Source organism: Haliotis cracherodii, unplaced genomic scaffold, assembly GCF_022045235.1.
Source record: "Haliotis cracherodii isolate W230 unplaced genomic scaffold, xgHalCrac1.p SCAF_8, whole genome shotgun sequence".
Taxonomy (NCBI): domain Eukaryota; kingdom Metazoa; phylum Mollusca; class Gastropoda; order Lepetellida; family Haliotidae; genus Haliotis; species Haliotis cracherodii.
This window is the reverse complement of record NW_027266341.1, coordinates 13,172,559-13,194,240: the sequence shown is the minus strand read 5'-3', so window position 1 is coordinate 13,194,240 and position 21,682 is coordinate 13,172,559. Positions and strand designations below refer to the sequence as shown.

The following is a 21,682-nucleotide window of genomic DNA, read 5'->3' as shown; positions in this document are numbered from 1 at the left end:
GTTAGGTAGGTAATGTGGACAGTAAGTTGAAGCCGCAGATCATCATTAGTTCCCATTCACTCTACAAGTCAGCTGATTGTGTTCATGAGATATTTGTTATCTCCATGTTTTTCAGGATTCTGTTGTGCCTACCTCATCTTCATATCAGAAAACCTCTCCGACTACTTCAAGGGAATGAGGATGTAAGTAGCTAAGTCCAGCAGACACTTCATGCACATCAGATTTTATAGGAATTACTTTACATACCCGGACCGCCTCCGTGGTCTAGTGGTAGAGCGTCCGCCCGGAGAGCGGAAGGTCCGGGGTTCGAACCCCGGCCGCATCATACCAAAAGACGTTAAAAGATGGTACTTGTTGTCGGCGCTGGCATTAAGGGGCTAAAAGAAGGACTGGTTGGCTCGGAGTCAGTATACTGTGTCTGAGTGGGGTATTCATGTTAAACTGCGGCATGGTATCTCAGTGTGCTAGCATTATAAATTAGCATCAGTCTGGACTAGTACAAGCAGCCACACCCACACACACACACGTGCATGCACATCGCTATATAAGTGCAATGATCTTGGACGCGACGTTAAACCACATTTCACCTCACCATCTCACCACCTCACCACCTCACCCCTTTACATACCCCGTCTATGAAGCTATCTGGAACAAAGCACATCACCTGAGCATACACAATCCTTACATTTGCAATAAAAATGTGCTTGTCTCCAGCACACGGCAGTGAGGTGATAACAAACTTGATCAATACAAATTGAAATTTGAGGTAAAACATCACTTGACATGATGATTAACCATTTAAATTGTATTTCCTGTTCTGCTAGGCATTGTTTTAGTTGCAAAGATTAAGATTACTGTGTGTATTTTCTCGTATACCAAGCTGCAAACAGCAATCAGCTGTACACACATTTTCTCCCAATCTACCGGTGATTCGGTTAAAAATTAACCAATAATATAACTTGATACAATGATCGGAAGAATTGTATCTAAACTATTGTTTCATCACGACTATACTGATGATAACACAGTGAACACAATGAAATATTTTATTAGCATGTTTAACATTTACTGAAATTTTCAGTAGAGAGCAAGTCACACAGAAATGGCAGTTTCAGATTTGGTTCCTACAATGATGAATTCTGGTGTTCTGAGGGGTTCTTACAAAATATGGTACCAAATATGCTTCCTTTGTAGTTGATCCTTGCTTCATTTGCTGTAGCAGGATCTGCTGAGCTTGGGTTTCAATCCCAGAATCTCTCCGATTATGACCCTCAATCTGTCAGAACCCTGGCTGAACCGAGGCACACTTGAACTAAGCCACTTGACCGGGGTGACACCACACGTTTTGACGCTTGTATTTCAGGTGTATGTATATATTCATATTTCCACCATCTGCTCATCTACCAACGGATGAGTGGGGTTTTTTTTGACTGCACAGGGTGAATGTCCTGTACGCTAGAGGTAGTGACAACAGCGTGTTGACCTATCAATATTGTTGATCCATAGGTTGAATACCAACCTGGTCACTAGCGGGATACCCTCTCAACACCTGGTGCTTGCTACCCTGGTGCTTTATTAAGTTATGTATTAGGAGATCAGGCATGGTGACTTGCTTCATAGTGTGTCATTGTTCCCCAGTGACATCAATTGTTGCTCATACTAGCAATCGCTGGTTTATTAATCTCTGCTCTATCAATATCAAGACTTACTTACAGGCAGTCAGCTTATAGCTGGATCTTCAGCAATCCATGTTTGCCATTAAAGGCAGCTATGCTTGTCATAAGAAGCGACAAACGGGATCGGGTGGTCAGGCTAGCTGACTTGGTTGATGCATGCATCTAATCCCAATTGTGTTGATTGATGCTCATGATGTCAATCACTGGATTTTCTGGTCCATACTTGATTATTTACGGACTGCCGTCATATAGCTGGAATATTGCTGAGTGCTGCATTAAACAACAAACAAACAAACAAACAAACAAACAAACAAACAAACAAAATCTTATAGGTGCAGCTCATGTCGACCTAGTGCTTTGTGTAAAATAACTAGAATATTACTACTAATACTAGTCTCTGACAAGTGGCTGTGTCTATCACTGGCATCACAATTCGCTGTGCAGAGTTGTGTCCCTTAGACCTGCCAGGAACCTATGATCACGTGTATGAAGCCCGGGTCACCCTGATGATGTTTCTAGATTTGTCAGCACCATACCCATGCCCCTGGGTTTCACCGAAGTATTAAATGTCCAACTTGACATGCATCATGTCAGTCTAACCACCCACAAGAAGCTGACACGCTGTGGTAGAGCTCAAGTACAGTTCGAAGGGGCATTAAACCCACTCACACGTATACAGCTGTATCATTATTTGTTTCCAACAGTTTGTATAGCCATTACGCTACGTAATGAAATATGACTGGTAGATTTATCATGACTGATGTTGTCGACTCGCATTAAACAGAGTTGATATATGAGAATTGCCATAAATTTAACGTGTGGTTTTATTGTCTCTGTGTGTTATGTTTGCATTGCTTCTGTTTACATCAAAGCTCATTTGAATTCAACTCACTGGGTCAGATGAATCTCTTCATATTCAACATGTAGTAATTCTGATGTACTGTACTTTCTTGGGTATACCAAACAATAGAAAAGCTGGGATCATGAATAATTTTTTAGATATTTTTATGAAATTGTGTGCTCTTCACAGCAAAAACATATCTGCAAAAATATAACTTCTTTTCTCCTGTATATCATTCACACACATTAATCATGGGTACAAGCTTTGGGGGAAATGCTGTCTTGTACATATTGGCAGAGATTCGGGGGTAGAATAGGTTTTCAGCAACAAAGGTGACTATGCTTGTCGTAAAAGGCGACTAACGGAATCGGGTGGTCAGGCTCGCTGACTTGGTTGATGCATGTCATCGATCCCAATTGCGATTGATGCTCATGATATTAATCACTGGATTGTCTTGTCCAGACTCGATTATTTACAGACCGCCGTCATACACCTGGAATATTGGAGAGTGCGGCGTTAAACAACAAACAAACCAACCAACCAACCAACATATTGACAGGACAAAAAAGATACCCATAGATGTTATATCGCTGTAATATGTTTAATGTTTGATGTTGCTGTTGCTGTTGCAGAGGTCACTGGCTGCTGATACTGTTGCCGCCCCTATGCCTGCTCACCTTGCTGCGTCATCTCTCCAGCCTCTCCATATCTAGGTGGGACTCTTTGTTGAAGGCCATTGTCTGTGTATAAGTTTGATGCATGTCATCGTATCCCTATTGTGTGGATAGATGGTCATGATGTCAATCACTGGATTGTCTGGTCCAGACTGGGGCAGTCGGGTAGCCTAGTGGTTAAAGCGTTAGCTCGTCATGCCGAAGACCCAGGTTCAATTCCCAACATGGGTACAGTGTGTGAAGCCCATTTCTTGTGTCCCCCGCCGTGATATTGCTGGAATATTGCTAAAAGCTGCGTTAAACCTTACTCACTCACTCACTCACTTACTCACTCACTCTGGTCCAGACTTGATTAATTATGGACCGCCGTCATATTGCTGGAACATTGCTAAGTGCGGCGTTAAACAACAAACAAACAAACATTCTCATCTGTAATGCTTTTAATCATCTTCCAGACTTGATTTTTTACGAACCACGGTCATATTGCTGGAATATTGCTGAGTGTGGCGTTTCACAACAAACAAACAAACAAACATTCTTATCTGGAACACTTTTAATCATCTTCCAGACTTGATTACCCACCTGGACACAGTGAGAGAAGACCAATCTTTCTACCCACACCATGGTGTGGCTGGTGTATTGCTGAAACGTATAAACATCGTATATCTCAATAACAATGAAGTATTTTCTGCAAGTGTTTAACAAGTGAGTTGATTCTAAAAATCATTGACTTACTAATGTACAAATATGTGTCTCTTTTCAGCTTGATGGCACAGTGCTCTAATCTTATGGCGTTTGCAGTAGTGTTCTGGTTTGACTTTGAACACCTCAACAATATTGAGTGAGTATTTACCATCTTGCTCATCCTCTGCAAGTAGCATGGTCGTCTTGTCTAGAAGTAGCATTAGAAGAAACCACATGTGTCACTGTATGTTACATAGAGCCAGCGCTAGAGACATAACCTAGAATTAGTGACTGAAAAATATATTGAAGGAATATTTAATTTGTGAATGAACAGATTATGAATTACTAACTGCCTGCAAATTTTTGCTCTTTCTGTAATTTTGAAAACTAACACTGCTTTATTTAATTAGTTTTTCTACTTTTAAATTAATTACTTTATTGCTTGTCTAGAAGTTTTACAGGACACAAGGTCACTGTTCTTGTGTGTAAAGATGTTTCAAAGTCGTTGACTAATTATTCCGCCTGTATACTGAAATGTTTTGTCCCCATACCCTTTCATTGGGTTAATGGATTTTCATGATTTTTTAAACTTACATGGGAAAAAAGTACATGCTATATTTTCTGCTTTGATGAATTCCTGATCAAGGATATAAACAATTACTGATGTGCATGGCACTGAATCCGACAGCTTGTATGGAGGCTGACAAGTACATATGTTGTGTGTATTTAATTACTTCCAGTGATTAAACTGGAGTCCCACTGGACTGTATCATTCAGTGGGCCCGGCCTGATGTAGACGCCCTTGGGGATACCAGTTCGGAAAAGGTCCCCAGCAGCCTGTCGTAAAAGGCGATTAAATGGATCTGGCGGTGGAGCTTGTTGACTGGGATAATACCCAGACATTGCTCAGAATATCAAACACTGGTTTGTCTGGTCCAGACTCGATTATTCAGAGGCCGACATATTACTGGAATATTGCTGACTACGGTATAAAACATGAAACAGATAAAATCGAAATTGCTGATACAATTATTAAAGATTCTTTCATAGACAAGATTGTTAATCTAGACGGGAAATTGCTGTGGCTGCAACGAATCCTTGGATCATTGACAGATACACAGGTCTTTAACTATGACTCAGCTGAAAGAATTTTCTTATTGCAGCACCTATTTAACATATCTTTGATAGAGTTGAATATTGCCGATGCACAGAGACGCACGATATATGGGTACTTTTGGAGATACTGTTTGTCCTTTGTTCAGGGGATAAACTCATCATTCACCTGATCATGAAGCAAGATGGCACAAGAAGTAGCCTTGAAACATTGAGAATAAAGAATACTAAAGTTAAAAATCTGTATATTGTGTGTCTCTATGTAATTATCATGTCTAATGTATGTCCAATTCATTTGAATCAGATGTGGGATCAGGTTTGACATATTAAATGTTTGTCATTGAAAGGTTTTTGTGATCACCTGAGCAGAGTAGTGTTCGAGAGTATTGATTCCTCTACCACTTAATGAAAGGTGACTCCTGAGAAATCATCGCAATTGATTTTAAGACAGCATTCCTACAAGACATTTATTTCATGTTTAAATTAAATATTCTAACAAGTATTAATTTATTAAGTTGTATAATTTCTAGTGTGATTTCAGTACCTTTAACCAAGGTCTGTGAGTGTGCACTGTAGTTGTCATTGTTTGTTCTGTAGATGCTATGTCACTTTCGAGATCCTGCTACATTGTAACACTAGGTATACTACAGAATTATCTCCCTTGGACCAGGCTGTTGTTGTCCATGTACCCTTGTAACCGACATTCACGCTGGGTGTATTACAGTTTTCATTTCACTGGAGTCTCACTGTCCTCTTGTCATACACTTGCATATCTTTGGTTGGGATTATTTTCAATTTCTTTCTTCTATAGGTGTAGGGCAGTGGGGTACCCTTGTGGTTAAAATATTCACTCATCCTGCTGAAAACAACACCTTTATTTACCCTCATGGGTATATTTTGTGAAACCTGTTGTTTGTGTCCCCTGCCATGATAAACCTGGAATACTGATCAACGTTCACCATGTTAACTCACCAACTGAACAGTGAAACCCTTTTAATCCAGCCTGAGCCATCCTCTGCCTCCTCATCAACCCATGTAAGAGGCGACTAATGGGATCGGGTAATCAAACTTACATTCTCTGTAAACACATCGTATCCCAGTTACGTAGATCGATGCTCATGATGTCAATCCTTGGATTGTATGGTCCAGGCATGATTATTTACAGTCATCAAATGGATGTAATATTGCTGAGTGCAACATTAAGCAACAAACAAACGATCAGACTGATGAATTGTCTTCATTATGGCTTAAAAAAAATAAAAAATTGGTTCTCAGGCAATCGTTTTTGAAAATGTAATGTGGGAGGGCGGTGTCTTCTTTTTTGGGGGGTCGGTGTGTGTGTGTGTTCAAACTGGTCTGTAACCAATAAACAATTGTGTACAATCAACCTGGGAAAAGGCCTCCCTACATAAATGTATTCCTTGAGTATGATACCGGAATACAGTATTTCACTACTGTTGGACTTGGAATATTTAAGGATTTTTTTTATTTTTAAGAAAAAATGAAAATAAAAACGAAACGTGGGGCAAACTTTATGATGATGCGGGTGGTGCCTGAGAACCAAGACTTGTATTTTTTTTAGCCTCACAAATTTCTGGATTAAAAAATCCTTGTTACAGGGTAAAGACATTTCATGTGAGTTGAGGTTCATATATAGGGGAACAGTGAACTCTGGAGTATCATATTGCAAACAATAGGAACAGTGAAAGCCACTGTCAGGTGTATAAAAGTGACATCGAAATGGACACATTGATACAGGACTCTAGTGTATAGAATGTGTTGTGATATATCAGTACTCGGATTAGTCATGTTTCTACTGCATAATACTAATGGAAGTTAATTATGTTTTGCTGTTAGTCATCCGTTTTAAATGAACCACTTATGCCAGATCATTTTTACTTGTATTACAATCTCCTAATTGATTTTCCCCTGATTTTGAAAAAGAGAAAGATAAATGATGATTTAAAAAATATATGATTTCCTGACAATGCTAAAATATTGATTCTCTTGATAAGAATGATTGGTTAAACCGGACAGGCATGCTACTCTTATTAACTCTAAAAGGTTGCCATGGCTACTCAGGGAACCCAACATGAATCTGTTGCTGAACTGTAGGAACTCAAGCACAAACCTAAAATCCCAAGTCTCTTTTTAAATTAGACTCCCTCCGTGGTCAAGTGGTAGTGCATCCACCCAGGGGGCGGAAGGATGGGGTTTGATCCCCGCCCTCGTTATACCAAAAGATGTTGAAGGATGGTACTTGTTGTTACCTTGCCTGGGGCTTGGCTTTAAGGGGCTAAAACAATGTACTAAATTTAAGAACATAACACTTTTTGCCCATTTTGCTTGTTGAAAATCCTAGATAATGTGCTTCAACTTGCTTTACAGAGTTGTGTCCCTTAGGCTAGTTGTGGTTTCGAATTATTATTCTTAGTTTGCCAGCAGCACCTTTGCCATTGGTTTCACTACGACAAGCTGATTTGCCTTGATAGGACTGAATACTGTTAACCAAACCACAGGCAGCTCACTGTGGACTTTAAATTGTTCTCAAGTGTCCTCAACTCATTTGAAATATTCATTTGAAATGTGGAAATGTGGCAGATGAGTCCTTCCTGCAGTTTTCCATCTCTAGTAACCTTTCCTTCCAGGATACCTAAACGCTGTTGTTCAGTGTTATGTATCCATTCTTTGCATTATGCTTTGTTTACATGGTTTTAATCTCACAATATATCCAAGGATCACTTTATTCAGGATTATATCTACTCTTTTCAGTTTTCTTAAACAGTTTTTGTTGCTCTTTTATTTAACAGAAAACTCATCTGAGAGGGTGATCAGAGCTTGTTTCAGAGGGGTTGAGTCTTAAGGGTTTGTCTAAGAGAGTCATTGTGTGAAAATTCTGTTAGTTTTCAGCAGGTTCCTCCAGATATGAATTTGCAAAGAAGACGTAATTGTTTTGAAAACATGATATTGATGACATAGCTTTAAACGTCGTTGTGAACAGATGGGTCTGCTGTCCATGACATCGTAGGTCGTTATGCCGAGTTGCATCCCTCAGTCATGCTAAAATCTAATTTGATAGTTTGAGGTTGAAAGTGAAAGATTCATCCTGGGTGCCATTGTACAAAACAACCTCAGCGCTACGACTGTCGTAAGTCTATGTTATGGTACGGGAGTTACGATCACCTTAGCGCTAAGATCGCTTTGTACAACGGCACCCTGGTTATAGTCTTGGATTTGTTACCACCACACCAGTGTTCATGGACTTCATCAAAGCAGTAAACATCTATAACATGCTTCACTGTGTCTCCTCCAGCATGAGACCGCCTCCGTGGTCTAGAGGTGGAGCATCCGCCCGGAGAGCGGAAGGTCCGGGGTTTGATCCCGGCCGTGTCATACCATAAGACGTTAAAAGATGGTATTTGTTGTAACCCTGTCTTGCGCTCGGCATTAAGGGTCTAAAACAAGGACTGGTCAGCTTGGAGTCAGTATTCTGTGTCTGAGTGGGGTATTCATGTTAAACTGTGGCATAGTATCTCAGTGGGCTAGCTCTATAAATTGGATTCAATCCTGACTAGTACAAGCAGCCACACACACACACGTGCATGCACGTCGCTATATAAGTGCAATAATCTTGGACGCGACGTTAAACCCAATTTCACCTCACCTCACCTCACCTCACCTCACCTCACCTCACCTCACCTCCTCCAGCATCAATGTAAACAAGAGGGGGAGATCGGGGTTTGGCCTTAAATAAGTAAATTGCTTCCATTATATCGCAATACATATCGTACTATATTACAATACAATATTTTTTGCCAATATACAGCCCTAATACACAGCCAATTTGTTTTCAAGTATTTTCACATTTTACTTTTGTTTTGTTTTGTTTTGTGACCTTTTGTAAGATTTGTATGATAATTTTTTTGCATTTGGGTGTTTGCATATAAGGAGGAAGATCCCAAGATATATATGGTGATCAAGTGTCTGTATTAGGGTGACAGTGAAGCTCAATCGTATATTGTAACACAAGATGAGGTCAGGCATTGGTTAAGCAATCCACATTTCCATATTTCTGCGACTGCCTCTGTGGTCTAGTGGTGGAGTGTCCGCCCGGAGAGCGGAAGTTCCGAAGTTCGATCCCCGGACGTGTCATTCCAAAAGACGTTAAAAGATGGTACTTGTTGTTACCCCGTCTTGCGCTCAGCATTAAGGGTGTAAAACAAGGACTGGTCAGCTTGGAGTCAGTATTCTGTGTCTGAGTGGGGTATTCAAGTATCTCAGCTTACTAGCACTATAAAACTGGCAATAGTCCGGACATAGAGCAAGCAGCCATACACACATGTGGATGCTCATCGCTATATAAGCGCGATAATCTTGGACGTGACTTTGAACCCCTTTCCACCTCTCCTCACCATATTCTGCTGAACAAAACATGGGTGACAAACACTGCTGTCTCATGTAGCTTAGTACTGCTTATTGTTGGAAGTTACTGATTCAGCAAAATAGTCAGGTGATTCCTCACATGGGTACAGGCTCTGGGGGATTCACTGGATCTTGCTAGTTGAGTGTCGCCGTTCCCAGCTGGCTTGGATCATTGCTCATGCTTTCAATCACTGGTTTTGATTTTTAGTAGACTAAATTGCTTACTATTGTATTACACAAGATTCACTCACTCTGTGTTTCAGAGTAGCGCTGCAGAGATTATGTTGTAGTTAAGATTTTCTATGCACTTAACAATGGAATCCATGGGGATTCTGGGATAGAATAGGTCCTAGGGATAGAAGATGCTACTAATTAGATCAGGTGGTTAGAGTCTCTGTCATATGTGTCATCATACTCTGAAGATCCGGGTAGAATAGGTCTTCAGCAACCCATGCTTGCCATAAGAGGCAACTATGCTTGTCGTAAGAGGCGGCTAATGGGATCGAGTGGTCAGGGTCGCAGACTCAGTTGATCATGTTGATGCATGTCATCGTATCCCAATTGCCTAGATCGATGCTCATAATGTTAGTCACTTGATTGTCTGGTCCAGACTTGATTATTTACAGATTGCTGCCATATATGTTGCTGAGTGCTGCGTTAAAAAACAAACAGATGGTCCAGTATCAATTATTTACAGCATGTAGCTGGAATATTGCTGAGTGTGGTGTTATACGACATCTAAAACTTAACAATAGACACCAACTGTATTTTGAAAACAGTATTTCCTTAACAATTGCCTATAATGCCCAGGTCCTATTTGCAGATACTGTAATGAGGCTGGGCATATGGTTCCGTCTCATAAATGTCTTGATGAGGTCTTCAGGTAAAATATCCCCCTTGTGACCAAGGTGTTGGGTTATGTTAGACAGAGGTAGCTCCTCACCCTACTAACTGGTCAGAGCCCAGAAGCAAAGGTGTTGGGAAAGCACTTTAGTGTAGGACTCCAGCAGAGCTGCATCATTGTGAAGTATGTTGATGGTTGTAGATTCTCAGAGTCACGCTTTCGTTAACATACATATTTCTTTATGCATTAGCTGTGTAGAATGTAACAATGTGCACATTAGATTTGAATTGTTTGCTTACACCATTTTGTTGACGAGAGTTAGATGCATGTTGTTAGTTGTTTGTAGAGTATCTAGTAACTAGCATGGTTAGTTTTGATGATCCGTTTGCATGGTTACTCAGGGATCCAGGTTACATGATTAAGTACTCAATTGGTTCAAAAGTTGCGTATTAATAGTTTGGGTATTCAATATTTTCATGATATTTTTGCTCTCTTGGTTCCAGTCTAATGGGAGGGCACGGGTGGCCTGGTCGTCTAAGGCGCCACAAGTCGCTGTGCAGAGTTGCGTCTCTTGGGCACACCAGAAACCTATGATTGTGGGTTCGAATCCCAGTTCTTTGTTTCTAGGTTTGTCAGCTGTGCTCGTGGGTTTCACCGAAGTGGTAAACGTCTGAGACCTGCATCACTTGGGGCTTTCCTCCCACATTAAGCTGACACACCGTGATATGACTGGAATACTGTTAAAAGCCACGTTAAACACAACTCACTCACTCACTCACTCACTCACTCACTCACTCCAGTCTAATAGGTATTTTAGACCAATGAGGAGACAGATAATTCTGCTTGAAATGCTGATTCTGATGACTTCTAATTTGTATCTGTTTGTGTGTTTCTCCAAGTGTGTCACATGTCTCCTAACTCCTAGGAGCGATATGCATGTCTAGTTAACAATAAGCCAGGTGTAGCACCCTTTTTACTGGAGTAGATGTGTGTGTGATGCCTGCACTCCCGATAGAGATCTGTAAGAAATACAGGAAATAGATACACTGGCTAACTATGCTGAGTCTTGTTATTCTACAGGGTTTTGAACTTTCTCATTTGTATTTGTTTGCAAACAAGTCAAAATGAATGAGGTAATGTTGATTTATTTTGTGTATTTTAGGCAAATACTCAGCTTTTCTAGACATGTTGAACTATAGTGGGGTTTAAGGGTCATGTGTCTTGTAACATTAGCCTTAGTTTCAATACAACAATTTCAGTGTTTTTATATTTCATCAGCTGCAAATGACATCCTCTCTATTAGGTTTTAGATATACTACCTAACTTTTTACAGGGATACTCATATATTTCATGCTTTTACGCAACTCAGGACATGTGTAGTCATGTAGATGTCCATCCTTGATTGTATGGGACATTCGGTCGGCAGTCTGTTATGATATATAACCTGGATCCATTCGTATTGAATATTGAGTCGTATCGAATGACACAACATAATTAAAACACTCTTTTTTCATAAAGTTTATTATTTTCGTATTTCAAGGGCTTACTCAGACAATGATGAGCTGTTGAATGTAGATTGATATCAAACTTGCATTAAGAAGACACAGTTGGATTGTTGTCTCCAAGCTCATGAGGGGGCACGGGTGGTCCAGTCGTCTAAGGTGCCACGATTCGCTGTGCAGAGTTGCATCCTTTTGGCACACAAGAAACTTATGATTGTGGGTTCAAATCCCGGTTCACCCCAATTATGTTTCTAGGTTTGTCAGCACCATACCCGTGCTCGTGGATTTCACTGAAGTGGTAAAGGTCCGAGACCTGCATCACTTCGGGCTTTCCTCCCACATTAAGCTGACATGCAGTAATATAACTGGAATAATGTTAAAAGCGGCGTTAAACCCAACTCACTCACTCACTCCAAGCTCTTGAGTGATAGAACTTCAGTGCTAACTAAGTTAGTGATATCATATATGGAGCCGGTCACTTCTAAAGAAAGCTATGGAAATCGAGTCACATTGACTTTCCTCACCCGTCTGTATTTTCCCAACCCCAGCTGAACTGTATAAACATGATAAACATGGAGGATGCAATATCAAAATAACGTGTATATTCATCAGCTGAGTGCCAGCAAAATATATTCTTAATATGACAACATGGCAATGTCATTAAAATCAGGTCACATTTCTCGCTACCGCTAAACAAAGAACTTTGTAAAATATTGAATTAGTCATTTCATTGGTCGATCAAAGTTCGCAAAAGGTCATTTGGACATGACCTGTAATGAATGTCTTCAGATCTTTGTTTAGCCGTTGCGAGAACTAAGATCTTATTTTGATAAGATTGAAGAACACGGCAACTCAACATTAACTAATTGATAATCACCATGTACATGCCTGCGTTGAATTAGACATATATAGGGGGTTTTGGTCAGTGGTCATGAAAGTAGTATTTATACAGAAAACTAAACGTGAAGTAAATTGGAATAATGTCTTGTATGCATGGCTCGAAATTAACATGAGTCAGCTAGTTCATGACTAGTAGCATTCAGGAAGGACTAGTGACGTTAACCTGTTGACTTCCACCATTAGGTAGATGACAACTCAGTAGCAGATCAATTTCTGTGATCGGAGTAGTGAAAATGAAATCAACTTATCTTACCCTGGTATGTTGGTTTACAAAGAGTTCACATCCAGCAAGGACCGTGGATACTGATCGGAAAAATAGGATTTATTGTCAAGTGTTTGTAACCAACCCTAACATGGAGAGAGCATGTGCATGTGTGATGAGTTTTCTGTTGACTGCCATGTTGTTGGTATTGGTGGTGGTGGTGGTGGTTGAGTGGTGGTGGTGGTGGTGGTGGTGAGTGGTGGCTGGGCGTAGTACAGGTTGGGTAGCTCAAGCTACAATACACAAGTCACGAGTGTCTGATTATAGGTACAACATTGCATTATCTGTAACTTTTCTTAAGAATAAACATCTTTGTGTGTAACTATCAATTTCATAGCAAAAGACTAATTTATGCAAAATGTGGTATTTTTTCCATGAATATTCATTGCTTCATTAATCATTTCTCTACTAACATGAAGAGTAAAATAGAAATATTAATGTTATCTTTACCCACTTCCTGTTGCTCTTATGTAAATGCTGTGCAGAGTTGTGTCCCTTATTTTTACCAGAATGACTTAGCTTTGGCTACAAATCCCTGAATCCACCCAACTACAAGCCATGGTCTGTGAGCACTATACCCATACTTATAGAACCCCCTCAGTGGTCTAGTGGTAGAGCATCCGCCCGGAGAGCGTCATACCAAAAGACGTTAAAAGATGGTACTTGTTACCCTGTCTGGCGCTCTGCATTAAGGGGCTAAAAGAAGGGCTGGTTGGCTCGGAGTCAGTATACTGTGTCTGAGTGGGGTATTCATGTTAATCTGCGGCATGGTATCTCAGTGTGCTAGCACTACAAATTGGCATCAGTCCGGACTAGTGCAAGCAGCCACACACACACGTGCATGCACGTCGCTATATAAGTGCAATAATCTTGGACTGAATTTCACCTCACCCATACTTATAGGTCTTGCCAAAGCATTAAGCATGTTAAATGGCTACTGCATGGTTCACTGGACTTCCCTTGTATAACTTACATAATGAACACAATACACAGGAAGTACTTCCATTAACCAGGAAATACACTCTTACAGAACCTTAATTCCAGAACATGTTAGGCCTTCAGTTCCCAATGATCTTAAACGCTTTTGCTCTGTTCATATTTTACCATTTAGTCGCCACTTCTGAAACAATCACCTGTGTTCCTGGCTTAAATTTGACCTAACACATCCCTGAGACACATCAGCAAGACCATGGAGGTTATGCATCTTTTTCAGCCAGACCATTCACACTTAGTTCCAGGCCTCAGTGTACCTCTACCTCCTGCTGCTGGTGTATCTGAGTTGTTATGATGTCTTTCTTGTCTGTTTAGGATTCACCCGAAGAATATGTCAGTTCGGGGATTCCCTTTTTTCCTCGCCATAGCAATCTACTGTTACGAGGTAAGTCTTTCCCCCACCTTGGTGATCCACTGTTTTAAAGTAGGTCTTTTTCCCACCTCAGTGATCCACTGTTTTGAAGTAGGTCTTTTCCCCACCTCAGTGATCCACGTGTTTTGAATTAGGTCTTTTTCCCCACCTTAGTGATCCACTGTTTTGAAGTAGGTCTTTTTCCCCATCTTAGTGATCCACTGTTTTGAAGTAGGTCTTTTTCCCCATCTTAGTGATCCACTGTTTTGAAGTAGGTCTATTTCCCCACCTTAGTGATCCACTGTTTTGATGTAGGTCTATTTCCCCACCTTAGTGATCCACTGTTTTGAAGTAGGTCTTTTCCCCCACCTTAGTGATCCACTGGTTTGAAGTAGGTCTTTTTCCCCACCTCAGTGCTACACTGTTTTGAAGTAGGTCTTTTTCCCCACCTTAGTGATCCACTGTTTTGAAGTAGGTCTTTTTCCCAACCTCAGTGATCCACTGTTTTGATGTAGGTCTTTTTCCCCACCTCAGTGATCCACTGTTTTGAAGTAGGTCTTTTTCCCCACCTCAGTGATCCACTGTTTTGAAGTAGGTCTTTTTCCCCACCTTAGTGATCCACTGTTTTGAAGTAGTAGGTCTTTTTCCCCACCTCAGTGATCCACTGTTTTGAAGAAGGTCTTTTTCCCCACCTTAGTGATCCACTGTTTTGAAGTAGGTCTTTTTCCCCACCTCAGTGATCCACTGTTTTGAAGTAGGTCTTTTCCCCCACCTCAGTGCTCCACTGTTTTGAAGTAGGTCTTTTTCCCCACCTCAGTGCTCCACTGTTTTGAAGTAGGTCTTTTTCCCCACCTTAGTGATCCACTGTTTTGAAGTCGGTCTATTTCCCCCACCTCAGTGATCCACTGTTTTGAAGTAGGTCTATTTCCCCCACCTCAGTGATCCACTGTTTTGAAGTAGGTCTATTTCCCCACCTCAGTGATCCACTGTTTTGAAGAAGGTCTTTTTCCCCACCTTAGTGATCCACTGTTTTGAAGTCGGTCTATTTCCCCCACCTCAGTGATCCACTGTTTTGAAGTAGGTCTATTTCCCCCACCTCAGTGATCCACTGTTTTGAAGTAGGTCTTTTTCCCCACCTCAGTGATCCACTGTTTTGAAGTAGGTCTTTTTCCCCACCTTAGTGATCCACTGTTTTGAAGTAGGTCTATTTCCCCCACCTCAGTGATCCACTGTTTTGAAGTAGGTCTATTTCCCCCACCTCAGTGATCCACTGTTTTGAAGTAGGTCTTTTACCCCACCTTAGTGATCCACTGTTTTGAAGTCGGTCTATTTCCCCCACCTCAGTGATCCACTGTTTTGAAGTAGGTCTTTTCCCTCGCCATAGTGATCTATTATTATGAAGTAAGTCTTTTTCCCCACCTTGAGTGATCTATTATTATGAAGTACCGTATTCGACATTATTACTTGCCCGTGAAGAGATCCCCCGTTTAATAAACATACAGCTGTATTACACATTGTGTAATACCAAAACGCGTGCTTGTGTACTCTCGGAACACGTTTCACGAACAAATATTGAAAGCTCTCAACATCCCTTGGCTTATTCAAAGACATTGCGTGTAGAGTTGATAGATCACTGAGAGGAGCTTATGCACACTCGATGACCCCAGCAACCTTGTTGCTAGGGTGACGTCACATGGCATTGTTTCGCCGATGGGTCTTGCAACAAGATTCCACAAATTACGTCATAGGGTATTGTGACGTTATTGTAAAGTTTGAGGTACAAGGCCCGTTCCACAAGGCGATCGTATTGTAGCGCAACGACAGTCGTTAGTCTAAGTTAAAGTATGTGAGTTGCGATAGTCTTAGCCCTACGATAATTTTGTGAATTCTAAAGGTGGACTGTTGTATGGTATTAAATTCATACCTTTCAACTTTTGACGTGTTTGAAGTATTATTCTGTTAAACTCAATTGGACTATGCCGTGGATCGTGTAGGTGTCAGCTAGCCTATTCATACTCAACAGTATAATTCTAAAAACGTTGTAAATGGCAAGTAATAAATAAAATACTAAACTCGCTCCCGTGTAAAACCAATTTTATGAAACTCGTGAATAGTTGTGGTATCTGACTCGCTTTCACTCATCAGATACCAGAACTATTCACTCGTTTCATAAAATTGGTATTACACGGGAGCTCGTTTAGTATTCTCTATTTATAAGCGCCCAGGGCGCTCTCAAAATTAGAAATAGGGGGCTCTTATTAGCATATTATTTTGGTGAAAAAAGATAAATTTCGTGGTTTATGGTGACAGCCTGAAATGTTTATGTACAACAGATATATTTTCCCAGAATGTAATTGCCCATAATTAAGGGTGCATACAACACACAAGTTTGTATTATACACGAATAAATAAGTCTTGTGTACATTGATCAATCGGAAGGGGTGCTAATTGGGATTATTCACCAGCAAATAAATCAGCAAATATCGCCCTGGTCGCTTATTAGAGCAGGGCACTTATTACGTCAAATACGGTAAGTCTTTTTCCCCCTTCATAGTGAACTACTGTTACGAGGTATGTCTTTTTCCCCCTTCATAGTGATCTACTGTTACGAGGTATACAGGTTGAATATTGCTGCGTGCAGCATTAAACAACATTCACTCACTCACGTATTCCATTCCCTTGCTCACTAACTGTTTCTGTGTTTTTTTCAGGGTGCTGGCATGATTCTATCCCTGGAGTCTTCATTAGCAGTTGAAGTCCGGCATAAATTTAGAAAGTAAGCAACCTTCCAGGGATGTATTACAGAGCAATTTTCCTGTGGTGTTAAACAACCAACAACAAACAAACAAACAAACAAAAATTACCATAAATGTTTCATTCTTGTATATGATAAATGTTATCCAGTCATTTCTTGCGCTTTCATTGCATTTTTACCTTTCAGATTTTTTATAACAACGATGGTTATTGTAACCACACTATATATATCATTTGGAGCTTGTGGGTATTTGGTGAGTTATGTTTTCTTTTCCTACGCTTCTGATTCATCAATGGTGCTTGTTCTGATATTCTATAGTCAACTCAGACTGGGGGAATCTCTATTATGGCTCTGGAAGGCGTCTGCCTTGTAGTATTGACTTGTCCACTGAAGGTCGAGGTCATCTACTCTGGGTGTAACGTGTAAAGACAGTTTTATTTTCTGGGGTATTGATAGAAACGGTGTAAAATCTGACAGACTCACTCACTGTCAGCGGACAGCCTCTGTGATCTAGTGGATAAAGTGTCTACCCGGAAGTGGAAGGTCTGTGGTTTGATCCACAGCCCTGTCATCCCAAAAGACATTAAAAGATGGTACTTGTTATTACCCTGTCTTGCGCTCGGCATTAAGAGGCTAAAACAGGGACTGGTCGGCTCAGTATCTGTATAATGTGTCTGAGTGGGGTATTCATGTTAAAATTACAGCATGGTATCTCAGTGTGCTAGCACTATAAATCGGCATCAGTCTGGGCTAGTACAAGCAGCCACACGCATGCATGCATGCACGTTGCTATATAAGTGCAATAATCTTGGACCAACGTTAAACCTCATTTTATCTTACCTCACCAACGACAATGGCCAATACAATATGCAGAGACAAAACATCTTAACATGTGACACTTGTTTTCTAGACACTGATTAAACCACCCACTAGATGATAGGATCTTTAACTCTAAACCCCATTCCACATTACCTACAGTCCTAGATGTGCAGTGAGCTTCAGTAACTTACTATCTTCTTATGTTGCAGTCATTTGGACCAGAGACGAATCAGATAATAACTCTGAATTTACCTAAAGGTAAGACTGATATGACAGGGAGTACCTTTGCTTCCATGACAATGTGTTTATGCTATGTAATGATGACTGCCTCCGTGGTCTAGTGGTAGAGTGTCTGCCCGGAGAGCAGAAGGTCGGGGTTCGATTCTCAGCCACACCATGTCAAAAGACGTCAAAAGATGATACTTGTTTCTCTGTCTGGCGGGGCGGTCGGGTAGCCTAGTGGTTAAAGCGTTAGCTCGTCACGCCGAAGACCCGGGTTCGATTCCCGACATGGGTACAATGTGTGAACCCCATTTCTGGTGTTCCCCGCTGTGATATTGCTGGAATATTGCTAAAAGCGGCGTAAAACCATACTCACTCACTCACTCTGTCTGGCGATCATTTTGATATTGATTGTGATGTTGTCTTGGTGTAGAGATGTGTGATTTGTGTTTCAGGTCAATCTATAGACTTCAGTATGATAGTCAAGTCCTTCCTCTGTATAGCCTTGTACTGTACATATCCTGGTGAGTAGACCTTCAGCCTCGGCATACAGTAGCATCAGTATGTTGGAGTCATGATGGATAGTGGCCCTTGTTGATAACAGCCCTGGTAGATGCTGGCCTCTATTGATAGTAGCCCTAGACTGTAGCAACATGTAGAAAGTAGCCTTTGTGGAAAGTAGAGGATAGTAGCCTTTGGGGAAAGTAACCCTTGTGGATGGTAGCCTTTTGGAAAAGTAACCCTTGTGGATGGTAACCTTTGGGGAAAGTATCCCTGGTGTATAGTCTTTCTTTCTTTGTTGTTTAACACAGCACTCAGCAATATTCCAGCTATATGACGGCGGGCTGTAAATAATCGAGTCTGGGCCAGACAATCCAATGGTTGATATCATGAGCATCGATCCACGCTATTGGGAAACGATGACATGCATCAACCAAGTCAGCGAGTCTGACCACCCGATTCCATTAGTCGCCTCTTACGACAAGTCGCCTTTCACGGCAAGCATGGGTTGCTGAAGACCTTTTCTACCCCAGATATTCACAGATAGTAGCCCTTGGGGAAAGTAATCCTTGTAGGAAGTAGCCTTTGGGGAATGTAGCCCAGGTGTATAGTAGCTCTTGTGCATAGTAGCCTTTGGGGAAAGTAGCCCTTGTGGATAGTAGCCTTTGGGGAAAGTAGCCCTTGTGGTAGTATCCTTTGGGGAAACTAGCCCTGGTTGATAGTAGCCTTTGGGGAAAGTATCCCTTGTGGATAGTAGCCCGGGTTGATAGTAGCCTTTGGGGAAAGTAGCCATTGTGGATAGTAGCCTTTGGGGAAAGCAGTCCTGGTTGATAGGAGCCTTTGGGGAAAGTAGCCCTTGTGGATAGGAGCCCTGGTTGATAGTAGCCTTTGGGGAAAGTAGCCATTGTGGATAGTAGCCTTTGGGGAAAGCAGTCCTGGTTGATAGTAGCCTTTGGGGAAAGTAGTCCTGGTTGATAGTAGCCTTTGGGGAAAGCAGTCTTGGTTGATAGTAGCCTTTGGGGCTAGTAGCCCTGGTGGATAGTAGCCTTTGGGGGAAGTTGCCCTGGTGGATAGTAGCCTTTAAGGAAGCTAGCCCTGGTGGGTAGTAGCCTTTGGGGAAGCTAGCCCTGGTGGGTAGTAGCCTTTGGGGAAGCTAGCCCTGGTGGGCTTGATAGTAGCCTTTGAGGAAGCTAGCCCTGGTGGGTAGTAGCCTTTGAGGAAGCTAGCCCTGGTGGGTAGTAGCCTTTGGGGAGACTAGCCCTGGTGGGTAGTAGCCTTTGAGGAAGTTAGCGCTGGTGGGCTTGATAGTAGCCCTTATTGAAAGTAACTCTTGTTGATAGTAGCCTTTGTGGAAAGTAATCCTTTTCCTTGATCCAGTTGTAGATAATCATGATAATATCTAGTCTACAGCCAGCAACCTCCTACAGTAGAGATTCAGAGAGTGATGTTGATTACAATATATTTGCTCTCATAACAATGCATGACAATTGAAAACCAGTACCAACATATGACTCTCAGCCAGACAGTAGTATAGGCACAATGCCACTGTCGGCACATTGGGACTGTAGGCACACTGGGACTGTAGGCACATTGGGAATGTAGGCACATTGGGACTGTAGGCACATTGGGAAGGTATCATCATAAGTGTTACTGTGTCTGACATCTTCTACTCCTTTGGGAGATCTGACTTGTTGTTGTGTTGTGTGTTGCAGTGATGATGTTTCCGGTGATGAAGATCTTAGAGCGATACACAATCACAGATGCAGATAAGAACTATTTGAAAGGGGTGAGTTCCCCATGCATGTTGTCATGCCCTGTTTCTTAGGGGCGGTGGTGTAGCCCTTTAACTATAAACTGGAGGCACATGGACAGACTTGTGACCAGGGTCCTGGATAACAAAGTGACTGTAGTGCTATAATAGTCTATGTCAATGTTAAGCTGAAGTAGTTCGATAGTTGCATTGATTTGCTTGCCCACAGCTGTGGCCTGTGTTTTTGTGTACAATATGTAGAACTGAAATGGTGGGCTATTCTATGTGACCCGAACAAGAAATAACACCAAGGTACTGTAGCTGAGATGGTGAGCCAGAAGTTGTAAACCACTTTCCTCTCTATACTGCTGGCCTAGTGTACTGCCTCCGTGGCCTAGTGACCGGCTCCGTGGCCTAGTGTACCGCATCCGTGGCCTAGTGTCCGCCTCCTCGGCCTAGTGGCCGCCTCCATTGCCTACTGTACCGCCTCCGTGGCCTAGTGACCGCCTCCGTGGCCTAGTGTACCGCATCCGTGGCCTAGTGTACTGCCTCCTCGGCCTAGTGTACCGCCTCCCTGGTCTAGTGTACTGCCTCCCTGGCCTAGTGTACCGCCTCCCTGGCCTTGTGGCCGCCTCCCTGGCCTAGTGTACCGCCTCCCTGGCCTAGTGTACCGCCTCCCTGGCCTAGTGTACCGCCTCCCTGGCCTAGTGTACTGCCTCCCTGGCCTATTGGCCGCCTCCTCGGCCTATTGGCCGCCTCCTCGGCCTAGTGTACCGCCTCCCTAGCCTAGTGTACCGCCTCCCTAGCCTAGTGTACCGCCTCCTCGGCCTAGTGTACCGCCTCCCTAGCCTAGTGTACCGCCTCCCTGGCCTAGTGGCCGCCTCCCTGGCCTAGTGGCCGCCTCCCAGGCCTAGTGTACTGCCTCCCTGGCTTAGTGTACTGCCTCCCTGGCCTAGTGTACTGCCTCCATGGCCTAGTGTACTGCCTCCCAGGCCTAGTGGCCGCCTCCCAGGCCTAGTGTACTGCCTCCCAGGCCTAGTGTACTGCCTCCCTGGCTTAGTGTACTGCCTCCCTGGCCTAGTGTACTGCCTCCATGGCCTAGTGTACTGCCTCCCTGGCCTAGTGGCTGCCTCCCTGGCCTAGTGTACTGCCTCCCTGGCCTAGTGGCCGCCTCCCTGGCCTAGTGTACTGCCTCCCAGGCCTAGTGGCCGCCTCCCTGGCCTAGTGGCCGCCTTCCTGGCCTAGTGGCCGCCTCCCTGACCTAGTGGCCGCCTCCTCGGCCTAGTGGCCGCCTCTGTGGTCTAGTCGCCTGCCTCCTTGGCCGAGTGGCCGCCTCCTCGTCCTAGTGTACCGCCTCCTCGTCCTAGTGTAC

At 42.5% G+C, this 21,682-nt stretch overlaps 1 protein-coding gene across 2 annotated transcripts in view; it reads left to right on the top strand.

Moving 5' to 3' along the window:
- LOC139449786 (uncharacterized) overlaps positions 1-21,682 on the top strand; it is a 48,148-nt gene that overhangs the window by 20,720 nt on the left and 5,746 nt on the right. Inside the window, exons 6-15 of one of the 2 annotated variants that reach the window (XM_071231314.1) lie at positions 116-182; positions 3,150-3,230; positions 3,955-4,032; positions 10,234-10,293; positions 14,227-14,296; positions 16,975-17,039; positions 17,205-17,271; positions 18,047-18,095; positions 18,515-18,583; positions 20,273-20,346. In XM_071231314.1, coding sequence (XP_071087415.1) covers positions 116-182; positions 3,150-3,230; positions 3,955-4,032; positions 10,234-10,293; positions 14,227-14,296; positions 16,975-17,039; positions 17,205-17,271; positions 18,047-18,095; positions 18,515-18,583; positions 20,273-20,346 — 680 coding nt within the window. The remainder of the gene's footprint in view (positions 1-115; positions 183-3,149; positions 3,231-3,954; positions 4,033-10,233; positions 10,294-14,226; positions 14,297-16,974; positions 17,040-17,204; positions 17,272-18,046; positions 18,096-18,514; positions 18,584-20,272; positions 20,347-21,682) is intronic. The other variant, XM_071231315.1, reaches the window with a different exon arrangement.